This window comes from Mugil cephalus, chromosome 3, assembly GCF_022458985.1.
Source record: "Mugil cephalus isolate CIBA_MC_2020 chromosome 3, CIBA_Mcephalus_1.1, whole genome shotgun sequence".
NCBI classification, from domain to species: Eukaryota; Metazoa; Chordata; class Actinopteri; order Mugiliformes; family Mugilidae; genus Mugil; species Mugil cephalus.
This window is the reverse complement of record NC_061772.1, coordinates 16,880,175-16,898,243: the sequence shown is the minus strand read 5'-3', so window position 1 is coordinate 16,898,243 and position 18,069 is coordinate 16,880,175. Positions and strand designations below refer to the sequence as shown.

The 18,069-nt window shown below is 41.1% G+C and overlaps 2 protein-coding genes across 4 annotated transcripts in view; one reads left to right on the top strand and one right to left on the bottom strand.

Annotated features, from left to right (window-relative positions):
- The window catches only part of LOC125005363 (AT-rich interactive domain-containing protein 3B-like), a 46,492-nt gene extending 42,113 nt beyond the window's left edge, over nucleotides 1–4,379 (top strand). For all 3 annotated transcript variants that reach the window (XM_047580675.1, XM_047580674.1, XM_047580677.1), the window contains exon 9: nucleotides 8–4,379. In XM_047580675.1, the coding sequence (XP_047436631.1) occupies nucleotides 8–204 (197 nt within the window). In that variant the 3' untranslated portion in view covers nucleotides 205–4,379. The remainder of the gene's footprint in view (nucleotides 1–7) is intronic.
- Nucleotides 4,380–5,198: 819 nt separating this feature from the next.
- On the bottom strand, nucleotides 5,199–17,597 carry LOC125005362 (semaphorin-7A). The gene is made up of 14 exons (XM_047580673.1): nucleotides 17,421–17,597; nucleotides 14,871–14,995; nucleotides 14,734–14,766; nucleotides 14,244–14,342; nucleotides 13,845–13,953; nucleotides 13,601–13,708; nucleotides 13,379–13,521; nucleotides 13,102–13,280; nucleotides 12,472–12,580; nucleotides 11,777–11,963; nucleotides 10,995–11,110; nucleotides 10,669–10,811; nucleotides 8,555–8,616; nucleotides 5,199–7,103 (listed from the first exon to the last, which is right to left on the bottom strand). Exons 1-14 carry the CDS (start codon nucleotides 17,524–17,526, stop codon nucleotides 6,748–6,750), a joined length of 1,875 nt encoding a protein of 624 aa, XP_047436629.1. The 5' UTR covers nucleotides 17,527–17,597; the 3' UTR covers nucleotides 5,199–6,747.
- Between the last annotated feature and the right edge of the window lie 472 nt (nucleotides 17,598–18,069).

Here is an 18,069-nt window from a genome sequence, read left to right as displayed (position 1 = left end):
TCTAAAGGAACCCTGTTTGCCCAGAAGTCTGGGGGGGCCCCGGGGCCTGCTGTGTCCGCCGCTGCTGCTGCTTCAGCCTCTCCTGCTGGAACCAGCACCAGCTTCGGCTTCTCCATACCCCAGGCTCAGACCCTCAGCCCAACGTCCTCCTCCTCCTCCAAGGGTCCTGGCTCGGCTGAGCCCGTGCCCAGCGGGTCGCCCTAACTCAGCGTGTTGTTGCTCCCCTGGCCTCCGTTTCCTCCAAGAGGCCTCGCATGAATATACAGTACAATGAAAAAACCAACAAGAATAAGAAACTGTTGCACAACAAATACCTCATCAACCTGTCAACCTCTTGGCTGTCCAATCATGAACACAGAGCCTGAGAATATTATATGACAACATGTGTCCAGACGCACTGCTATGCATTTATCTAACACTGACACACACACACACACACACAAACACACACACACAGCGCTAAAGACACATACAACCATACATGCACATACACAATCTACACACACATACACTTGTTCATCCTAATGGACATGCTAAACACAATCAGATCAGCCAAAACCCACTGACAGGTGTAGTCACAACTGAACTTGAAAAGTTTTATCATAGAACATTTTGTTTGTTTGTTGCCATTTTGTTGTCTTTTTGATTTTGTGTTTTAGAATGATTTTGTTTTTAGTTTTTCTCTTTTTACATACCTCAAATCAAGTAACCTGCAGTGGTGTCTTTACCTCAGGAGCTGTAGTATATTTAACCTGAATCAACTTTATTTTTGTATTCTTTTTGACCTAGTTGCAATCAGGGGAAGTCGGGTAACTCTAACCAGTGGAGCCTCTTCATCAGAGCGTCCACCTCGCAGTGATAGGCCTCCAACCCGGGCCGCTCAGGTTTCTTGCTGTAGCCTCTTGCTGAACTCAAACTGGTGAATGATCGGCTGCTGTAGATCAGCACACTTAAATACCTCATTTCACAACTGCCCTCAGTTGAGATCACGTAAAAACTAGCGGAAGTTAAAGTACAACTATTTGCAAGCTGTCTTTAACTAATTAGCACGCAAAACTGGGGGAACGGCAACTCTCATTCACGCACAACAAGCCTGGTAGACCACGAGCTCACGTCTCCACCCAGAGAGCTACACAGAGGTCGTACTGAGGCGCTCCTAGCCCCTAGAACTAGACCTGAGTTTATTGTCTCCCGTTTTGTCCGTGCGTCCTTCTTCCAGCTACAGCCACACGGCTGAATGTTGAGGCACATGCTGTTAGTGCATATTTATCAGACCTCATACCGGCCTCTCCGCTCGCGAGGGCATCTCTCTCAGGAAGCAATGTGACAACTGCAAGGAATCACTGTTAATTTAAAGAAAAACAACAACAAAAAAAAAACCATACCTGAAGAATGCACAAGCATACATGACTGTTTGAAGAATACCTCAGACTCTCTGAAAAGGAGAGTCAAACCTCATACCTCATACGGCTGCAAAGCCAATCGAGACTTGACGCCCCCCCCCCAGTCCCGTCTGAACGGAAACTGACATGGATGTGCTGATACGCTGCTGTTGGTTTTTGGGGACAAAGAACTGGGACGGGCTTGCTTTCTCTCTCCTGTATTTACTTGTAGAACCTGTTTCATGCTTGCTTCTCCTTGCATTTTTATTTTTATTTTATTTTTTTATTTTATTTTATTTTATTTTTTTGTTCCTCAAGTTGTTGTCTGAGAAGAGTGGTATATCTGCATTTTTTTCAGGGAAGAGGAACAGAAGTGTCCTCACTTATTCATGTAGATTTGTAGGATTTTGAAAAGGCTTCAAAGGTCACAGGGGTCAAAAGAAAAAGGTAAAAAAAAAAAAAGAAGAAAAAAAAACGACCACGTTAACCTCAAGTTTGACTGCGAAGAAAGTAAAAATCGCAGTTGACGTCCTCCTTCACGACAGTGGCGAAAGCATATGCATGCGTACAATCATGTGACCAGTGTATTAACACCTTAATTTGCTGGTTATTGCACAGCTAGATACCAAAGACTGGCCCAGTCAGTCCTCCTCAGTGACCTCTTGTGCAGTCTTGATCACGCTAGGCTAGGCTACGCCAGGCTAGGCTAGGCTAGGCTAGGCAGGCCAGTGTCTCTTTAGGACTGAAAAAAATAAATACTGCATCTCTTTCAAACTAATCATGAGTATTTTTCCTAAAACAAGTGAAACACCTTTAAGTGAGATATAATAATCCCCTTCTTTAACATTTGACACTATGACTTGATTATTGGAAAGGTACAGTGGAAATAAAACTACATTTAAAGACTCAAACTTTTATTACATGACATGCACATGTACCACGGGGCTTCTTTGGGCTGTCTAGCAGATATTCAAGTCTTATTATTATCCAGATCAGAACGGTGGCCACCGCAGCCTCCTGAGCTGGCTCCTTGGTTTTAATCTTTGGCTTTTTTGGAGCTGGTTTTTAACAGATGCAGTCCCTTTCTGTTAGTGACACACTATACATTACAAATAAAAAAAGTCCCTTTTAGTATCCAGAGACGGCTGGACAACCCGGCACCTCTTATTGTAAGATACTCCTCGCCCTTTAACTTTTTAGCATTTTAAAACGCCACAGAGGATGAGACCGGAAAATGAACTTCCTAGCTTTATCTTTGTTGAATGTGAGGCATTTTAACTGTTTAGAAACCTCTTTAAGCCCAGAGTGACCTGAGGTGGGCGGCCTTGTTGCTTTTATTAGATTGTATTTTAGCTAATATGTGTCAGGTTTTGCAGACGTTTTGCAGTGCAGATCACAGTTGAGGGTGCGAGGACGCTGCTGTCAGTCCTCCAGCGCACCCTTCACCACCCCGTATGACACAGAACTGTATTTTATAAAGGTGAGAAGTATAGATGCTGCCTTAAAGTAGTTGCTGGTGAGATCTGGTCAACTGGCTGGGAAATGACTTCCTCCTCGAGCTTAATCCCTTGGAGAGTCGTCACTTATTGTTTCGGAAACAATTCAGTCAGACGTTAGGCGCCAGTCGTCATTCACACTGCCGCGTCAACGGCTGAGTTTTTGATATTTATTCATGTTTGTTGTTTTATTTTGTTTTGGTTTTTTTTTTTTTTTTTTTTTTTTTCTCTCCTGGTGGACCTTGTTTTTAATCAATCAGACTGAGTAACTAAAGCATTTTCCTGTTTGTAAGTCCCAGCTTTCTGTTTCATGTGCTTAATCTACACAATGAATGTAGCTTCACTGCCTTTGGATGTCTGTTCGTGTGAGTGTGCGTGTTCGCAGGCAGGTTTAGTGCACATATAGTGAGTGCACCTGTAATAACAGTAAAGATGCTGCAGGTGGTGCCACTGATGCAACTGTTAGTAGGGCGCTTTCTGAAAACCGGTGACTTTTTAAAGTCCATTTAAACGAGTAGAGTTGTCTATATTCATGGAGTTCCTGTTTGTTTAAGGGGGAGCCTGCTGCTGAGGGGCACTTTGTTGGGAGCTGTTGATGTGAGTGGAAAGTGGTGAGGGTTGGTCATCCACTGTTCCTCACCAACCCAGCGTGCAGGCTTCGACCAGAAACCCCCTGGACGCTTCACTAACTTCTTTTCACCTGACCTGCTGTGTGGATGAGCGTGACCGTATGCCATGTGTTGTGCCTGTGAACTTGCATTGTTTGTTTGTTTGTTTGTGTGTGTGTGTGTGTGTGTGTTCCCCCAACCCCTTCAGCATACAACAATACCTCATGGCAGTGGGCCGCACTCATTGTTGCGTGCGATGTTGAAGCCGCACAGAGCAACAAGTACTGATGAAAGCTGCGGTCACTTTGCTTAGTGTTCTTCTCTGGATTCGGTGTCGCTTTTTTTTTTTTTTTTTTGATTTTTTTTGTTGTCACTAGCTGCAGGCAAGGTCTCGTCACTCAGGAAGCTGTGAAGTTGGAAGTCTGCGGAACCTTTTGTCTCCGATGATTTTGGAGTTAATTCAGTTTTAAATTGTTTAAAAAAAAAAAACTAACCTGATCTGTGTAAAAACAGGTGCATATGCAAGTGGTTATCGAATACCTCATTTATCAATTTTATGTTGTTGTTTTGGCTTGTACAATGCTCCGTATATTAATTCAACTGTGGGGTTTGTGCATATTTTTGTACTGTTATTATTATTATGGACATGATAATAATGATATTACTGATATTATTATAGTTTTCTCTTTGATTAAAGCAAACAAACAAAAAAAAAAAATAGGACAAAACACACGAATGCTTGTAAAAACTGGTTTGTGCTGATTGTATTTAAGAGGAGCACTTTTCCAAAGTGGTTTTCACACATTCAGTTTTGTTCATATTAGTTAATATAAAGATATGGTTCTCAGGGCTTTAAACTTGTATGTCATGATAAAGTTTTACTTTATATCTTACTGACTTGTGTTTCATTTTTTGTTCTGCAAAGTACACATCTACAGATATGGCTAACTCACACCCTGCCTGTTTATCTCGCATTTCCGTTATGTCGATGTACAAAGTTAAAACGCATTCTGTGCACACCCTTTCAAGAGGGTTTCCTGCACATGTTCCTGTTTCAAGTCCTGCAATTTTAAGTAGGAAATGGGAGATTTCTAAAATATGAGCTTTCCCTCCGTGTCTGGGGAAGTGCTACTATTGAGATATGATCTGTGATAACATTTCTGAAATGCCCCTGATTTAACCCCCAGTTTCACACTGAAAGTTCATCTGGGTCAGGAAATGTCGATGGTCACACCAGTAGTATGTGACAGACTGGAGCCTGTTGGTAGTCTTTTAAAAATACCTTAATGTCTAAACTACAAATATGTATTGACAGTATTTAAAAAAAGCAACGTAGACCTCACCTGAAAGTTAAATATGATACGTTAAAGTACGCAATGAAACCACATTGCAAAGGCAACAGGATAAACGGACTGACGGATGGATTTGTTTTCCTGACTTTTCCTCTAAAGGGCGGAAATGGACCGACAGATGGATTTATTTTCCTGACTTTTCCTCTAAAGGCCGTCGGGGTGGCCAGGAACCCATCCCAGCTGTCATTGGGCGAGAGGCGGGGTACTACCTGGACAGGTCCCAGTCTAATGGAGGGCTAACACACACCACTCACACTCACACACCTACATCCAGTTTAGAATCACCAATTAACACACAGAAAGGGCCCAGTCGACTGAGAAATTATAGACATTCTAAAAATGACACATCACACACACACATCACATTTGCAGGTTTATTGTTGCGCACAAAACTCTGTTCCTCTTCCTGTTTTGCAACTGTTTCCTTTTTTCACATTCACAGAGCATGAAACGCTGACCAAAAACCTGTCACGTATTTTTTTTTTTTTTTGTGTGTGCTCGCCCTTCTCCAAAGAATTTCCCAAGACTCTGCAGATGACATTTAAGGCATCTGGTAATTCTATGGAAATTACTGTATTGCTTCAGTACACATTAAAGCCATTCTTAATTTTCAATGTTGTTCATAGATAAGGCAATAATAGCAACACACGCAAGCAACAAAGTTAAAGCCAAATTCTTTAATATAAGCTAACGGAAAGTCTAGAAATGAGTAAAGGAAAATTTACTTCAGTGCATCGTGGACAATGTCCACTAATCTCTACGCGACACCTTTTAGGCAGAGAAGCTGGTTCAGTGACAGGCTGCTGTCTCTGTCCAGCTTCATCCCTCAGCACATGAAGACCATACAGCGCCTCCCTGTGAGGAACCAAATGGACTCTGGCCATTGCTGATACAACTTCATATTTTTTATACGGCATTATATATATATATTACTGTATTACATAAATATCTGTTACATCTTTTTCTATGTGCTAAAGCTGGTGGAAGCTGAATTTCCCTCGTTATAAACTGTGTTGACACACACAGAGATTGCTGGCTGTTCGCATGACTGCCTGCAATGGCTTGGGGGAAGTGACATATCTCAACTTCTTTCAACATATCAGGAGTTTTTCACAGTATTAACTTGTTTCAGAGAATATCACAGTAGGCCATTGTCTGAGGTAGAATAAAACATGTGCAAAATACCCCCCACTTTACATTGAAATTGGTGTTCATACAAAACCACTGTTAAAATTCAACTTAAACCTTAAAAAAATCCACATCATTATTGGATTGTGGATACACACGCACACATTCTTGTATGGCCATCTTTGTGAGGGTACTCATTGGCATAATGCATTTCCTAGCCCCTTACCCTAACGCTAACCATCTCCGCTAAATGCCTAGCCCTAACCATAACCATAACCATAGCCTAATTGTGACCTTTACCCTAAAACTGAGGTTTAACCTTCAAAACAGTCAAAAGATGAAGCCAAAAATTGATGACTGGCCAAAATTTCCTCACTTTGCACAAATGTCCTCAATCTGATGGTATAAAACTTAAACTGGTTCTCGGAAAGATAGCTGTACAAGTACACACACACACACACACACACAAAGTGCAATGAATCTTCAACTCCTGATATGTTGTGCTAAAAGAAGAATACTTGAGCTTTCACACATGTTTTCTATTCCTTTAAAGCTTCTTTTGATCAAAGCTTAAATTCTGCTTTCAGTAAAATTGGGCCGTGCACTTGAATGAATAGTGTATTAACACTGATGTGTTGATACACTATGTACCAAATGCAGAGGAATATCTGTGTTAAATAATTCTAACTTACATTAATAGCATTATGATACAAGCCACTGCTAGAGTATGCACTCTCACACACAGGCCGCAACTCTATATTATCGTGCCGTACCATGTCATTTACAAATGGAACCAACTGTTAATCAGGACAAACACTAAACAGACCCAGAGCATCAGGCTTGCTTGCTGTCCCACAGCTCTGTTTTCCAGCTGCAGTCGGTACGTTGCCAGGATTTTTGTGTCACCCATCTCCTCTGATATACATTTGTGTGTTCCCTCCAGGTTGCGATCCATGCTGTCAATCAGAAGGAGGCACTGCTCGTTCTTGGAGCTGCAGGATGTGTTGCCGCCAGTGTGGACCCAGGTATACTGGGCATGACGGGAGGACACCGGGCACTTCAGGAAAAACTTGGACTGGTTTCGAAGTTTGATCACAATCTCATCGTCTTGTGACTCCTCATTGGCATTTCTAAATTCTGAGAGGGGAACATAGGTAGGTCTATTTAGCTTTGATGTTTATTTAACGTCTTTATTTAATCTACAACTGGTCTTGTTACTTATTACAGTTAGAGCATGGCAGGCATTGTAGCCAAGCCATGTGTAGAAGCACTTCGATTACCACTAAGGTAGGGTTCAGACCATTTACCATTTTTCAAGATGCACAGCACAAGTCTGAGACGGATGTGCAGCCTCGACTGTGTAATGAAAGTAGGCTTTAAATTTAAATCTAATGTTGAAGTGGAACAGAAAGCTAATGGGTGGTATTCATGCTAGTGCTGAACTGAAAGAAGTGAGATTATGGTAAGAGGAACTAAGCTTGGGCTAGGCTTTGATGATTAACATCATAACATGTTTAACATATAAGCATTATTATTATTAGATACGAAGTAGAAGTGCAGTGTTTTGTACAATGATATCGCCTGTGGGCTGGAGGCAGATTAACGGAGTAAACAACAGAGTCATCAGCATATGGACACATCAGAGAAATGCCATTGACTTTATTTCTGTAATTGAGATAATAGGAGTGTACTGTAGCTTAGAGGTAACCTTCTTTTTCACTTCCCCCCAGATGAAAGTGGAAACTCTGTGGTTGAAAAACGTGTCTGGCACAGACACCTTTAAAAGGCCAAAGCCAATCAAGCAATTAATGCCCAGACCTCCATGATAAAATACCCATGAACATGTTTACAGCTACCACCTAACCAGTTATTATTAATTATTTCTGTTTTTAGCAGGTGGCTTGCCGGTAAATGTAGCAGCATTGCCGTGACATTCAGAGAGAAACAGCGGATGTGAGACCAGGTCAACCCAGATAAGGTTTATGATATGCTAACCATAAAAGCTGCTTTATGGGCGGTGTATGACATCAGTTTGAGTTTGTCATTTAGGCAGCAGACTCAAAAAGACAGACAGGTTGTATTTTAGTTTGCTGCTGCAAGATGTGTAAAACTCGAAAATGGTAAAAAGTAGCAGGAACACTGTGCACATGTGAAAGTTGAATCTCGTGTATGCCTGTGACTGAGTGACTAGTGTTACTGGCCTTTTGGACCTGTACTAAAATATGTAAAGTTTTATCTACTATTCCAATATGCTTTACATGTATATCTAATTCACTGTTTTACATGCCGTATGAATCATGGTTATTACAGATATTCTCCTGCACAGAGAGAGCAGTCGAACAGGAACCGTCAAATGAGAGTTACCTAATCATTCACTAAGACTCTGGACCAACAAGTTTGAGTTACTAAACACATTTCTTAAGTGTTCCGATCACAGGGTGGGCCTTGTGGTTGACTCACATGAGACAGCTAAAAACAACTCCGAAGATTATCAGTCTTTTTTTTATGCTAAACCACATGAAATTATTGAAGTTAAACGAGTGAGAGAAAAATGTAGACAGCAATAGTTCAAATAAATAACTTTATACCTTTTCCCCGATGAGCAGGGTGAACACCGGTGTTCCTGCTGGTTTCAGCCTGTTGAATCCCACTGTGAAAGGAAAAGTATGTTTATGAATCGCCAGCTACGGAGAAGTCATACACACTCTTAGCAGTACACTGTAAGCTTTATGTCCTCATACAGGGGGCGTTCTTTAAGGTTTTGCTATTTATAATAAAGTGTCATGTGGATTTTATGGCAAAGAGTCCTTGGATGTGAAACTGAGCAAGACGTTAGTCACAGATGGAAAAGCGTCTGAAGCATTACTAAGGAGGAAGTGTTTGTTTTGTTTGTTATCTCTTTCTGCTTTCATTTGAGAAGACCCAGGAGGTTGTCTCTTGTCGTGAGTTTTACTTTTCATCTTTAATTTTTCCCTCCTTTGTGTCCTTAGTTTATTGATTTCTCCCGGTGTATGGAGAGGATGGGAGCTCCTCTCTCAATAATTGCACTTGTTTCTTATCACCAATCAGTCCTCTGTTTTGTTATTCTAATCTTCCTGTTGCGTGGTTTTCTAGTTATTGGCCTTTTAGTTATTACTTTTGGAGATTTGTCCTCTCCTTACTTATGTAGGATTACCCTTTGTTTGTTGGACTCATTATTTCACCTCCTCTTGTGTCTTGTGTTTGGGTTCTAACTGTATTGAATCATCACATGATCTCTTAGTCGTTCTACAAACTAATAAAAATCGATATCATTTCCTTTTCTGAGAGAAGAGGACCAAGTTACACATAATCATAGTGACGTCTGATCCTCTGCAGAGTTTGTGGTTGAAGGGGTGATGATGATGATGATGTATTTTTTTATGTGGGCGTTGGTGGTAAAACGCCCACATAAAAAAATAAATAAACCTGCAGCATACTGAGAGGTTTAGTTCTACTCTGGCTCTCTTTCACTCTTCCTTTTTACAGAGAATGGTATCTGCCTGGTGTGAAGGAGGATCTTTTCCTCTCCTTCAGCCCAGGATCTTTATACCGTTTGGAAAGGGTAGTTCACCTACGCACAAATCACGCGACAATTTCTCACGTTTTGGATATTTATTTGCTACACAGAGAATAGATATTGATTTCAGCGCTGAGGCTTTGGTTAGTTCACCTTGGGGATAAAAAGAACCAAAAGCCCCACTTCAGGTACGTACAGTGATCTTATTCTACCTAGACCCTGCCTGTAAGACAATGGGGAGGAGTACTGCCTTTCATGTGTCAGTGAGTTTCTATGTGTAGCCAATAAGCTTCATCTGGTCTCCAGCATGTGAGATATTAGGGTGTGATGTGTCCTAATCTGTGAGCAAGCTGTAGCGAAGCGAGAGACAACGACTGATATGGTGAGATAGCGTAAGTAACATTCTTCTTGATTCTTCCCAAGGTTATACATAGGCCGAAGGCCTTATTAACCCCTTTAAACGCAACACTAGTTTGGAGGTTAATCTTCATTCTCCAGCCAACGTTGACTTTGGCAAGTGAACATAAATTAATACCAGCACACATGAAACATACAGCTCCTCTAAAAGTGATCATCTGACAGACCACACAGAACTCGCAGTGTCATTGTATAAGGGAAGGTTTAAATGTTTAAAAAAGCTCTTTCATCAGAATTACACTGCATGAAAAAACCAAAACCAAAACTCCATTTCCTTAGAATTTCCTCACACGCTGTGGAGGAAGTGTTTTTTTTTTAAAAAAAAGAACAGAAAAAAAAACATACACACACACGAAAAAATTTAAGTGAACTTCTGAAAAGGTCAACGGAACAAAGATGATTGTGTGTACTATGAGTGTGTTTGAGTGAATATCATTGTAATTTATAGTTCAACCTTATCCAAACTATTGCTCCATGCTGTAAGTAACCACAGTTCACTGTAGCTTGTGGTGAGTCACGTACTGAACAAACCCACATCGCACATATTATAAGTAAGACATCACAACTAATGGCGCGCTATGGAGCCTTTAATGTCTTTAATGAATCCTGTTTGATAGTCGCCAGACAGCTGCTGACTGCCCTGCCAGCTCGGTGACAAGAATGGATAACAGATCATTTAAGGCTGCTCTGGATGTTTGCACACTTATATTACTGGGTCTAGTGTTAAATAAAGTACAGAGGTCTTACGTTGCCTTGGTGCAGTGTTTGCCGTTCCAGTGACAGTAAGGATCTCTGGATAATGAACAGTCCATTGTGGTGTTTCCATATTGGTCACAGTTTGCCACATCCAGCTGGGCCAGTTCACGTCTGGTGCTCACATACAGCTTTCCCTGCAAAGACGCACAATTATTTTTGGGGGGGATTCTATTCTGGAAATGAAAAAGTTCCAACTACGTTAATCTAAGTTACACATTATTCTGTAAAAAATGCCACAATTTTCCGTAATTTAATTAGTAGTATTGTTGCAATGTGAATAAAACCCGATAGTGTGTATGAAGCGTGGTGATACTCACAGACTGTGGGTGTAAGAGCATGCCAACGATGTGGGTCTTTTCTTTGAAGGGTTTATACTCGGCGGTGATAAAGGTGTCACTTTCATTATGCGTCACCTTATGAATTGCTCCGTTACCTATTACACAGCAAAGGGGAGAATGGAGGGGAGTTTTGACTAAACCTACACTACAAGCATCCTACTCACACATCTCAGATCTGATTACCTCAAATGACTCCTGCAGTAACTCACAGAGTGAGGTTGAAACTTTCTTGTTTTAGCCTTAGTTTCAACAACTAAACTAAGATGAGTGGGAAAACATCTTCAACAAAACCCAACAAGTCCTCTTGCCTTTGTTTTAGCTTTGTTTTTGTTTTTTTGGACATGAGTCTCTCAGTCACATTTTCAGCCACATGTTATTCTCACTAAATAAAGTCACATGTTGTTTTATCCTGTTTCGGGGGAAGAACGGAGAACACAACCAAAAGCGCCAAACCAAACACTTGTTGATAATGAATGTTGTTATAATCTGTCTTTTGTCTGTCCATTCCATACAAGGAATGTGTGCGTCAGACGCCACAAGTCCAGCCACATACCCCATCTGAACTTTGAGCACCATCCCGCCTCTCTACCGCCCATTCTTTGTCTGTCTCAGCTACCACTGAACATCAGCATGAACAGCATTGGTTGTTCAAATGCTCTTCACAAAGTAACAAAGGCTGTCAGGGAACCTGTGCATGGAACTGTCCTTGCATCTATACAGTGTAGTCCACATCCCGACAGATATTAAAGTGTAACACTCACTCAGAGACAGAAACAAAACCGTGAAGTCATTGTTCCACTTGTCTGCGTAGATGTGGGTGTAGTTGTGGTGGCTGAAGAGAATTGGGCCGGAGTTTTTCACAGGCAGAACCCAGTCATCCATCTCTGTAGTCCGCTCAATCATCGTAAGGATTTCACTGGAAATCTGACTAGTGCTATCAGCGACACACTGAGGAAAGAAAAAGTACATGTTTAAGAAGGTTAATGACACAAGCGACGACACTGGAACAAACAAACAAATATGCGAATGAGTTAGCAAATATGGAAAAATGCTCTGGGCACAGCACTATTCCAATTATTCTAACCATTCCAACCAGTGACAAAGGTGTTGGTGCTCATACACAGAACAGGTGGAAGGGGAGGTCAGGGGAGACGGGGGCAGTGTTCGTGAGAAGGAAATGACTACATTTTGAGTAGGAGCTGCTGTAGCGGTGAGTAATTTCCCCTTAGGATTGATAAAGCAATTCTGATTCTGACTAACATGCTGAACTTAGAGGAATGATGGAGGTGGAATAGAAAAAAATGAAATTATAGCAATAACAATGGATATGCTTTCTAATTATTGTGAGACTTCAGGGGGCTGTAAAGCTTGAGGGCGGGAGTGGTCTTCAGAGAACCAAGATATCCCGACGGATTTGGCAGTCTCTTTCAGTGACACTGCTACATACATCACATACCTCTCTTCGCATTGACGTGTCGCCTTCTGTCCTGAAGTTTTTAAATGTGGATTTTGCGAAGACCTTGTCTATGTCTCGAATCGTGTAGACACACACCGCACTCATTCCCCTGCGGAGAAACGAGCACAAGTCAGCAGGCTCAGACGGAAACATCTGTAGCAACATGACTGTACACTGAGGTCAAGGAACGATTTTTGCATTGTAGTTGAAACACCAGGAAAACAAACAACTGGGTAGACTCACTAGAAGAACAAAGAAAGAAAAACAGAACCCAACTTAGCACAAACTCCTTTCATCTGTTCAGACTAATCTAATCAAGGCGTGAGGTTTTCAACTCCTCTCTCATGATTAAAGTTAACCATAGCAAGTGACTGGCTGGTTTATATCATCAGGAATGACTGTTCATATGATGTTGATGCAGAGAACTGGGTCACAAGTTAGGTCAGAATTTTATTTTTGGGAAAGGCATGTGATGTGCACTGATGACCTCTGACCAAATTTGAATAGTCACTGTGAACTGCAGTTAACTTTTGAGATCACACCAAATAGTCAAAAAAGTGTTATTACTTTGGCAAAACCTCACAAATACACACTTCCTCGAATACAATCACCCTGCTAATGGTGTCCTACCATTCATTTCTGAACAGTGCATAGATCTTGGTATCCTGCCAGTGGTCTGCATGGACAGTGGCCGTATCCACCAGCTCAGAGAAATGCTGTTTGGTGTCATTGTTTCCACAGAAGAGCTTAGCATTCAGCTGGGAAGTCCACTTATACTGCAGCCTGTTCTTGGGACCACCACGATCTGACTAAAAGGAGAACACAGCCAAAGGATCAATTCTTCCTAATCCACATACGGTGTAACGAGAACAGTTCAGTGCTTTTTATCATACTGTGCGGGCCTTACCATGCATACTCGGGTCACAAAAGGGAGCCACATATCGCTATACGTGCTAGTGTCAGTGTTTTTCTGCTTATAGAAGGCATACACTTTGTCCTGCAAGCGATCTTCTCTCCCTTTGCTGACCACCAAACCCACATAGTGCTCATCTAAAGACAGAAAAAAAGCATTATTCTTTCAACCTCTCTCAGCAAGAAGAAATTCTCTTAATTTATCTATGCAAAATACCTTTGTTACACTTTACTGGTCTAACTGTTTTTTCACCAAACTTGTAAAGGCCGGCATGTTCTTGAGACCCAGATTGTGTGATGTACAGATCCGCTTTTTGCCCAGATTCTGGAACGAACAATTGCACATTTTAAGGCATTGTAAGTAAATACATGTGTAGTATATCAGTACAGCAAACTGTAGAAAAGCAAGTTAGTACTTATATATTATATATATATATTATTTTGTGTTTAGAAAAACTCACCCACAAGGGCAGCCTGTTCGCCTTCCTTTATCACACTTTCCTCTATGTTATCACTTATAAATCTCAGTTCATCAGGAAGAAAACAGGTGGATAACGGCTGTGTTACATTCTACGAAACAAGCAAACAAAAACACAGTGCGTCTTAAAATGTCCCCACAACTCTCCATCGCTGGGAGCACAAATGTGATTGAATGACTTCATATAACATCCATTACATTACCTTACATGTAGAAAAAACAAGTTTCAAGAACAAAGAGGAAGTTCAGTTTGGATCTTTCACAGAAGCATTGTTGGGTTTAAAATAAATTTCATAAAAAGAAGTAGTGTTGGTGAAGCTCCAGCTCCCTTAGCTGTTCTCATAGCTCGTGAAGTATTAGTACCATATCTACAGTAACCTACCAAGTCACAGCACTGAGACAGCCTGCCATTGGTTCCGCACACAAACAGGTGGTTGGCCTTTTCCCTCCATTGTACAACAGTGATGTTATAGTTGCAGTCCTGGGTGAGAAGAGCGAGAAATTTGTGGTGTATTTCTTCATAGCAACAGCGTGTTCTCCCTGTGTCTGTGTGGGTTTTCTAAATTGAGCCTAGGTGTGAATGGTTGTTTTTTCTTGACACTTTACCATTGCTGCTACACTTTTTCCACTGATGCAATAACCACAATATGTAGTTTATTCATAACTTCGTATATTTTCAATATATTTTTTTAGCATTCTAACTTCAGCTGGATATCTTGTAAATAATGCCTTCTTTGTGCTATTTTGTACGTACTTTTTTTTTTTTGCACTGAAAAGGAGAAGCTCTCCGATCTCGTTGTACACTGTATAATGGCAATTAAGGGCATTCTATTCTATTCACAATGAATGAAAAACAAACTGCTCTGCCTTACCTTGCATTCCTGCCACAGCACCTTTTCTTCTTTCTGCAAAGAGACATAACACAGGACATTAACTTTGCTCCATATTCTCACAAAGTCATAATTCTATGACTTACTTGCATAATGTACTAAATTCAACTTTTTGTTACATTTGTACAGTCTTGAAAGTTGGGGAAAATGACGTGTGCTTGTCCAACAGCTATGGCAGTGTCCTTCTGGTTGTCCAGTAGAATCTGTACAGGTGCTTGGTGTTCCGGTAAACTCAATATTTTCGCTGCAGAAATAAAAAAACAAAACAAAGAAAACATATTGAATTACAAGCAAGGTCCAGTGTGTGGAATAGGTGTGTACACCATGTTCATGCTGCTACTGTACACAATGTACTGTATAGCTATGTTAGGTATGGCAGTGCCTGTCAGTCTCTCCGCTACTTTGGCCAAGATTGAAATATCTCAACAATTATTCGATGGTTTATAATAAACGCCAAAGGACCCCCCTGTCTTTTCTGCTAATGCCCCCATACCTAAACATGAGAGACAAAGTGTTGAGAAGAGTAAAACTATTTGTAAGTTTAACGCACCCTTTTCAAAGCAGATAACCTGGCATTTGACACCCTGAGAAACCCTTTATTTATGCTCACATAAGCACACCACAAACAGCGCACAAACGTGCAAGCTTACAGGAATAACTGGTGTCTGATGCAGTGGCCATCAGGTTTATTTGCAGTTGACACAGTTGTGGTTGAACTAAAGGCCAACAGAAATGAGTATGTGTACAGGCAGGGCGTGGGAGAGCATGTTAGCTGGTGTAGGGCAAGGGGAGAAACAAGCGGATGGCGACAGACTGTAGGAAGAGATGCCATCCTACTCCCCTCATCTCCATCAGAGGAGCAGCTGCGGAAATAGTGACTCCTTTTTATTCATGTGCGGTGGAGAGCAAGCTATCATCTTCTATGAGTGTTTGGTGCAGGGTCTGTTCTGCAGATGACAGGAAGCACCTGCAACAACTGCATCTTGGGGGGACCCCATTCACCAACCCAACACATGAACTTTTCAACCGCCACCGCTCCACCACCAGCCCAGCGGTGCAGCCCAGACAGCAAGGCTAAGGTGCAGCTTCTTCCAACAACTGCAACTCATTTATGTATTTTACACACTGGGCTGGGCCTGGGACACATTGTGTGGTGGCCTTTGTACTGTGCAGTGCAAGAGGGAAACAAATAAAATTAAAAACTGTAAAATTAGGCCATCAGGGGGACATTTGAGGACGGGGGTGATCAACTCTCAATTTTTCCTGTGCAGCAATGTTTTTTAACTTAATACATTCTCCATTGTTATAGTGGGAGCAACACAAGTTCCAACAATAACATTAACAATGACTCTACTGTAACCAGCTTCCTCTCTAACCTACAAATCTATTTACTCAGCAGCCGAGACTACCCGGCCATTATTGGAGATCGGCTTTCATTTGAGGGAGGTAACTGTTTCTAACTGCCTTAGTTTCATACCTGTAGGTACCAATATGTTTCTCCTACCATTCAATTTATTGGGAAAAGTGCCTTTTTTTTTTAATTTTTTAACAGTAGTTACCGTGCACACATGAAAAAAAACGACCCAACCTCAAAGGCCTCTCTGTTCTGCTTCTGCTTTGCATGTTTCAAAGCCTACTTCTTGTAATTAACGTCAAATCTTCTTCTTTCCGCGTAAACCAAGCCCCCTGCCATTATTAGACACCCGGCTATTAACTGAATACCAGCCACTATTAGAGGAAATGGGGTGATCTAATTTTATCTCACAATATTCCAGCTGTGATTGTTGTGACAACTGCTATTGTAATAGCATATTTTCATTAGCTCAAAGTGATTGGACACTTGGCTCAAAAACTGGTCGAGAGATGTTAGATATTAATTCATTGTTTTCTCAGTTACGTGATTAAAGGTCTGCAGTTGATTTCTCGAGTGGTATTTAACACCTCATCCACAGGCTGAAAAAAAAAACTATTCCACCACAAAAATACAACAAGAATATCAGGAGAGGACAAATCCACAGTTTGGTGCATTCTGAGAAACAAAGAACACACTGTGTTATCCCACGGGATGATGCCCACAGAAGACTACAGTGACTCCAAAGCACAGTGGATGCATCATGATGGCATGAGTATCCACGATTTCCAGTGGAACTGTGTGTTTTTGTCACAGAAAGCAACTGGGTGAAGTCTGAAGTAAAGGGAATAAGTTATAACTTCAGATAGTTTATCCCCGCAACGAGTCAGTCGCCTGATCTCGACAAGAGAAAGACCCATGGACAAAGAATACCAGGAAGCTGGTGCATTACAGTCAAGCAACACAAACAGGAAAATAACATTCTTTACTGATGTTTCCAAAATTCCTGCCGACAAATGTTTATCAATGTATGTAATGTAAGGTCACTTCGTTCATGATCCCGCGGACGGAAACTCTTCTAACAGGACTCCGCACGTAAAGGCTGTTATCATCACATAACTTTAATATGTGTTTCACGAAGAGCAAAAATAACCAAAAAATGTCTCCTCATCCTAAACACATGGATATAACTCTCCATCCACCAACTTTACTATGACGATGGTCTGCTCCCTGCGTCTTTGAACTATCCGATGTCTCATTTTAACGTAAGTGATAAAAAAAAAAAAAAAAAAAAAAAAAAAAAAAAAGTATTTCCTACCTGTGTCTGAGAATATCATCCTCGGAGAATGCTTTAAGTTCGCCTCAGTCAAATTACTGAGGCAGGAAAACAATAACCAGACCGGGAGTAAAAGAACAAGTTCCATCTCCTCGTGCCTCGGTACTTCTACGTTGCTCTCCAAACACTACGCACAGTAAAAACGTGTTTCCGGAGTCTCGAAGTCTTATATGTGGGCGATCTGAATGAATCAGACCAAAAAAATATATACCCCCATCTTCAGCAGGATACAGCCCAGGGGCGTCATTTCAGTTTTTTTTTTTTTTTCAGAGTTTTGGACACTATTAATATTATGGATTGGATTATACCGCACACAGGGGTTCACAATATAACTTTTTCTTTTATCAACAACAGAAGAATGAACCAAAATATCCAGGCGATTTCCTTTCCAACACAACTCAGGGTCAAAGGCATCACTGACCCTGAACGTCAGTTTAAAGATTACAGTTTTCCTGCTAAATGATCCACAGCTAATATATTTATGGCCAATACACCAGCATTAGATCAACAACACAGTAAGTAGCCCTAGTGTTCTTTTTCCACAGCACTATGATTTCCCCACATAGGCTACTGTACATGATGCTGGTTTAAAAACAAAATGGGAATTTCCACAAAGATTTTTAACAAGTAT

Excerpts from the sequence above, each read along its gene's own strand:
- LOC125005362 (XM_047580673.1), bottom strand. The coding sequence starts at position 17,526 with ATGGAACTTGTTCTTTTACTCCCGGTCTGGTTATTGTTTTCCTGCCTC. Across the intron at positions 13,709-13,844 it reads CGAACAGGCTGCCCTTGTGG|AATCTGGGCAAAAAGCGGAT; the intron begins GTGAGTTTTTCT and ends TGTTCGTTCCAG. Across the intron at positions 13,522-13,600 it reads ACCAGTAAAGTGTAACAAAG|ATGAGCACTATGTGGGTTTG; the intron begins GTATTTTGCATA and ends TTCTGTCTTTAG.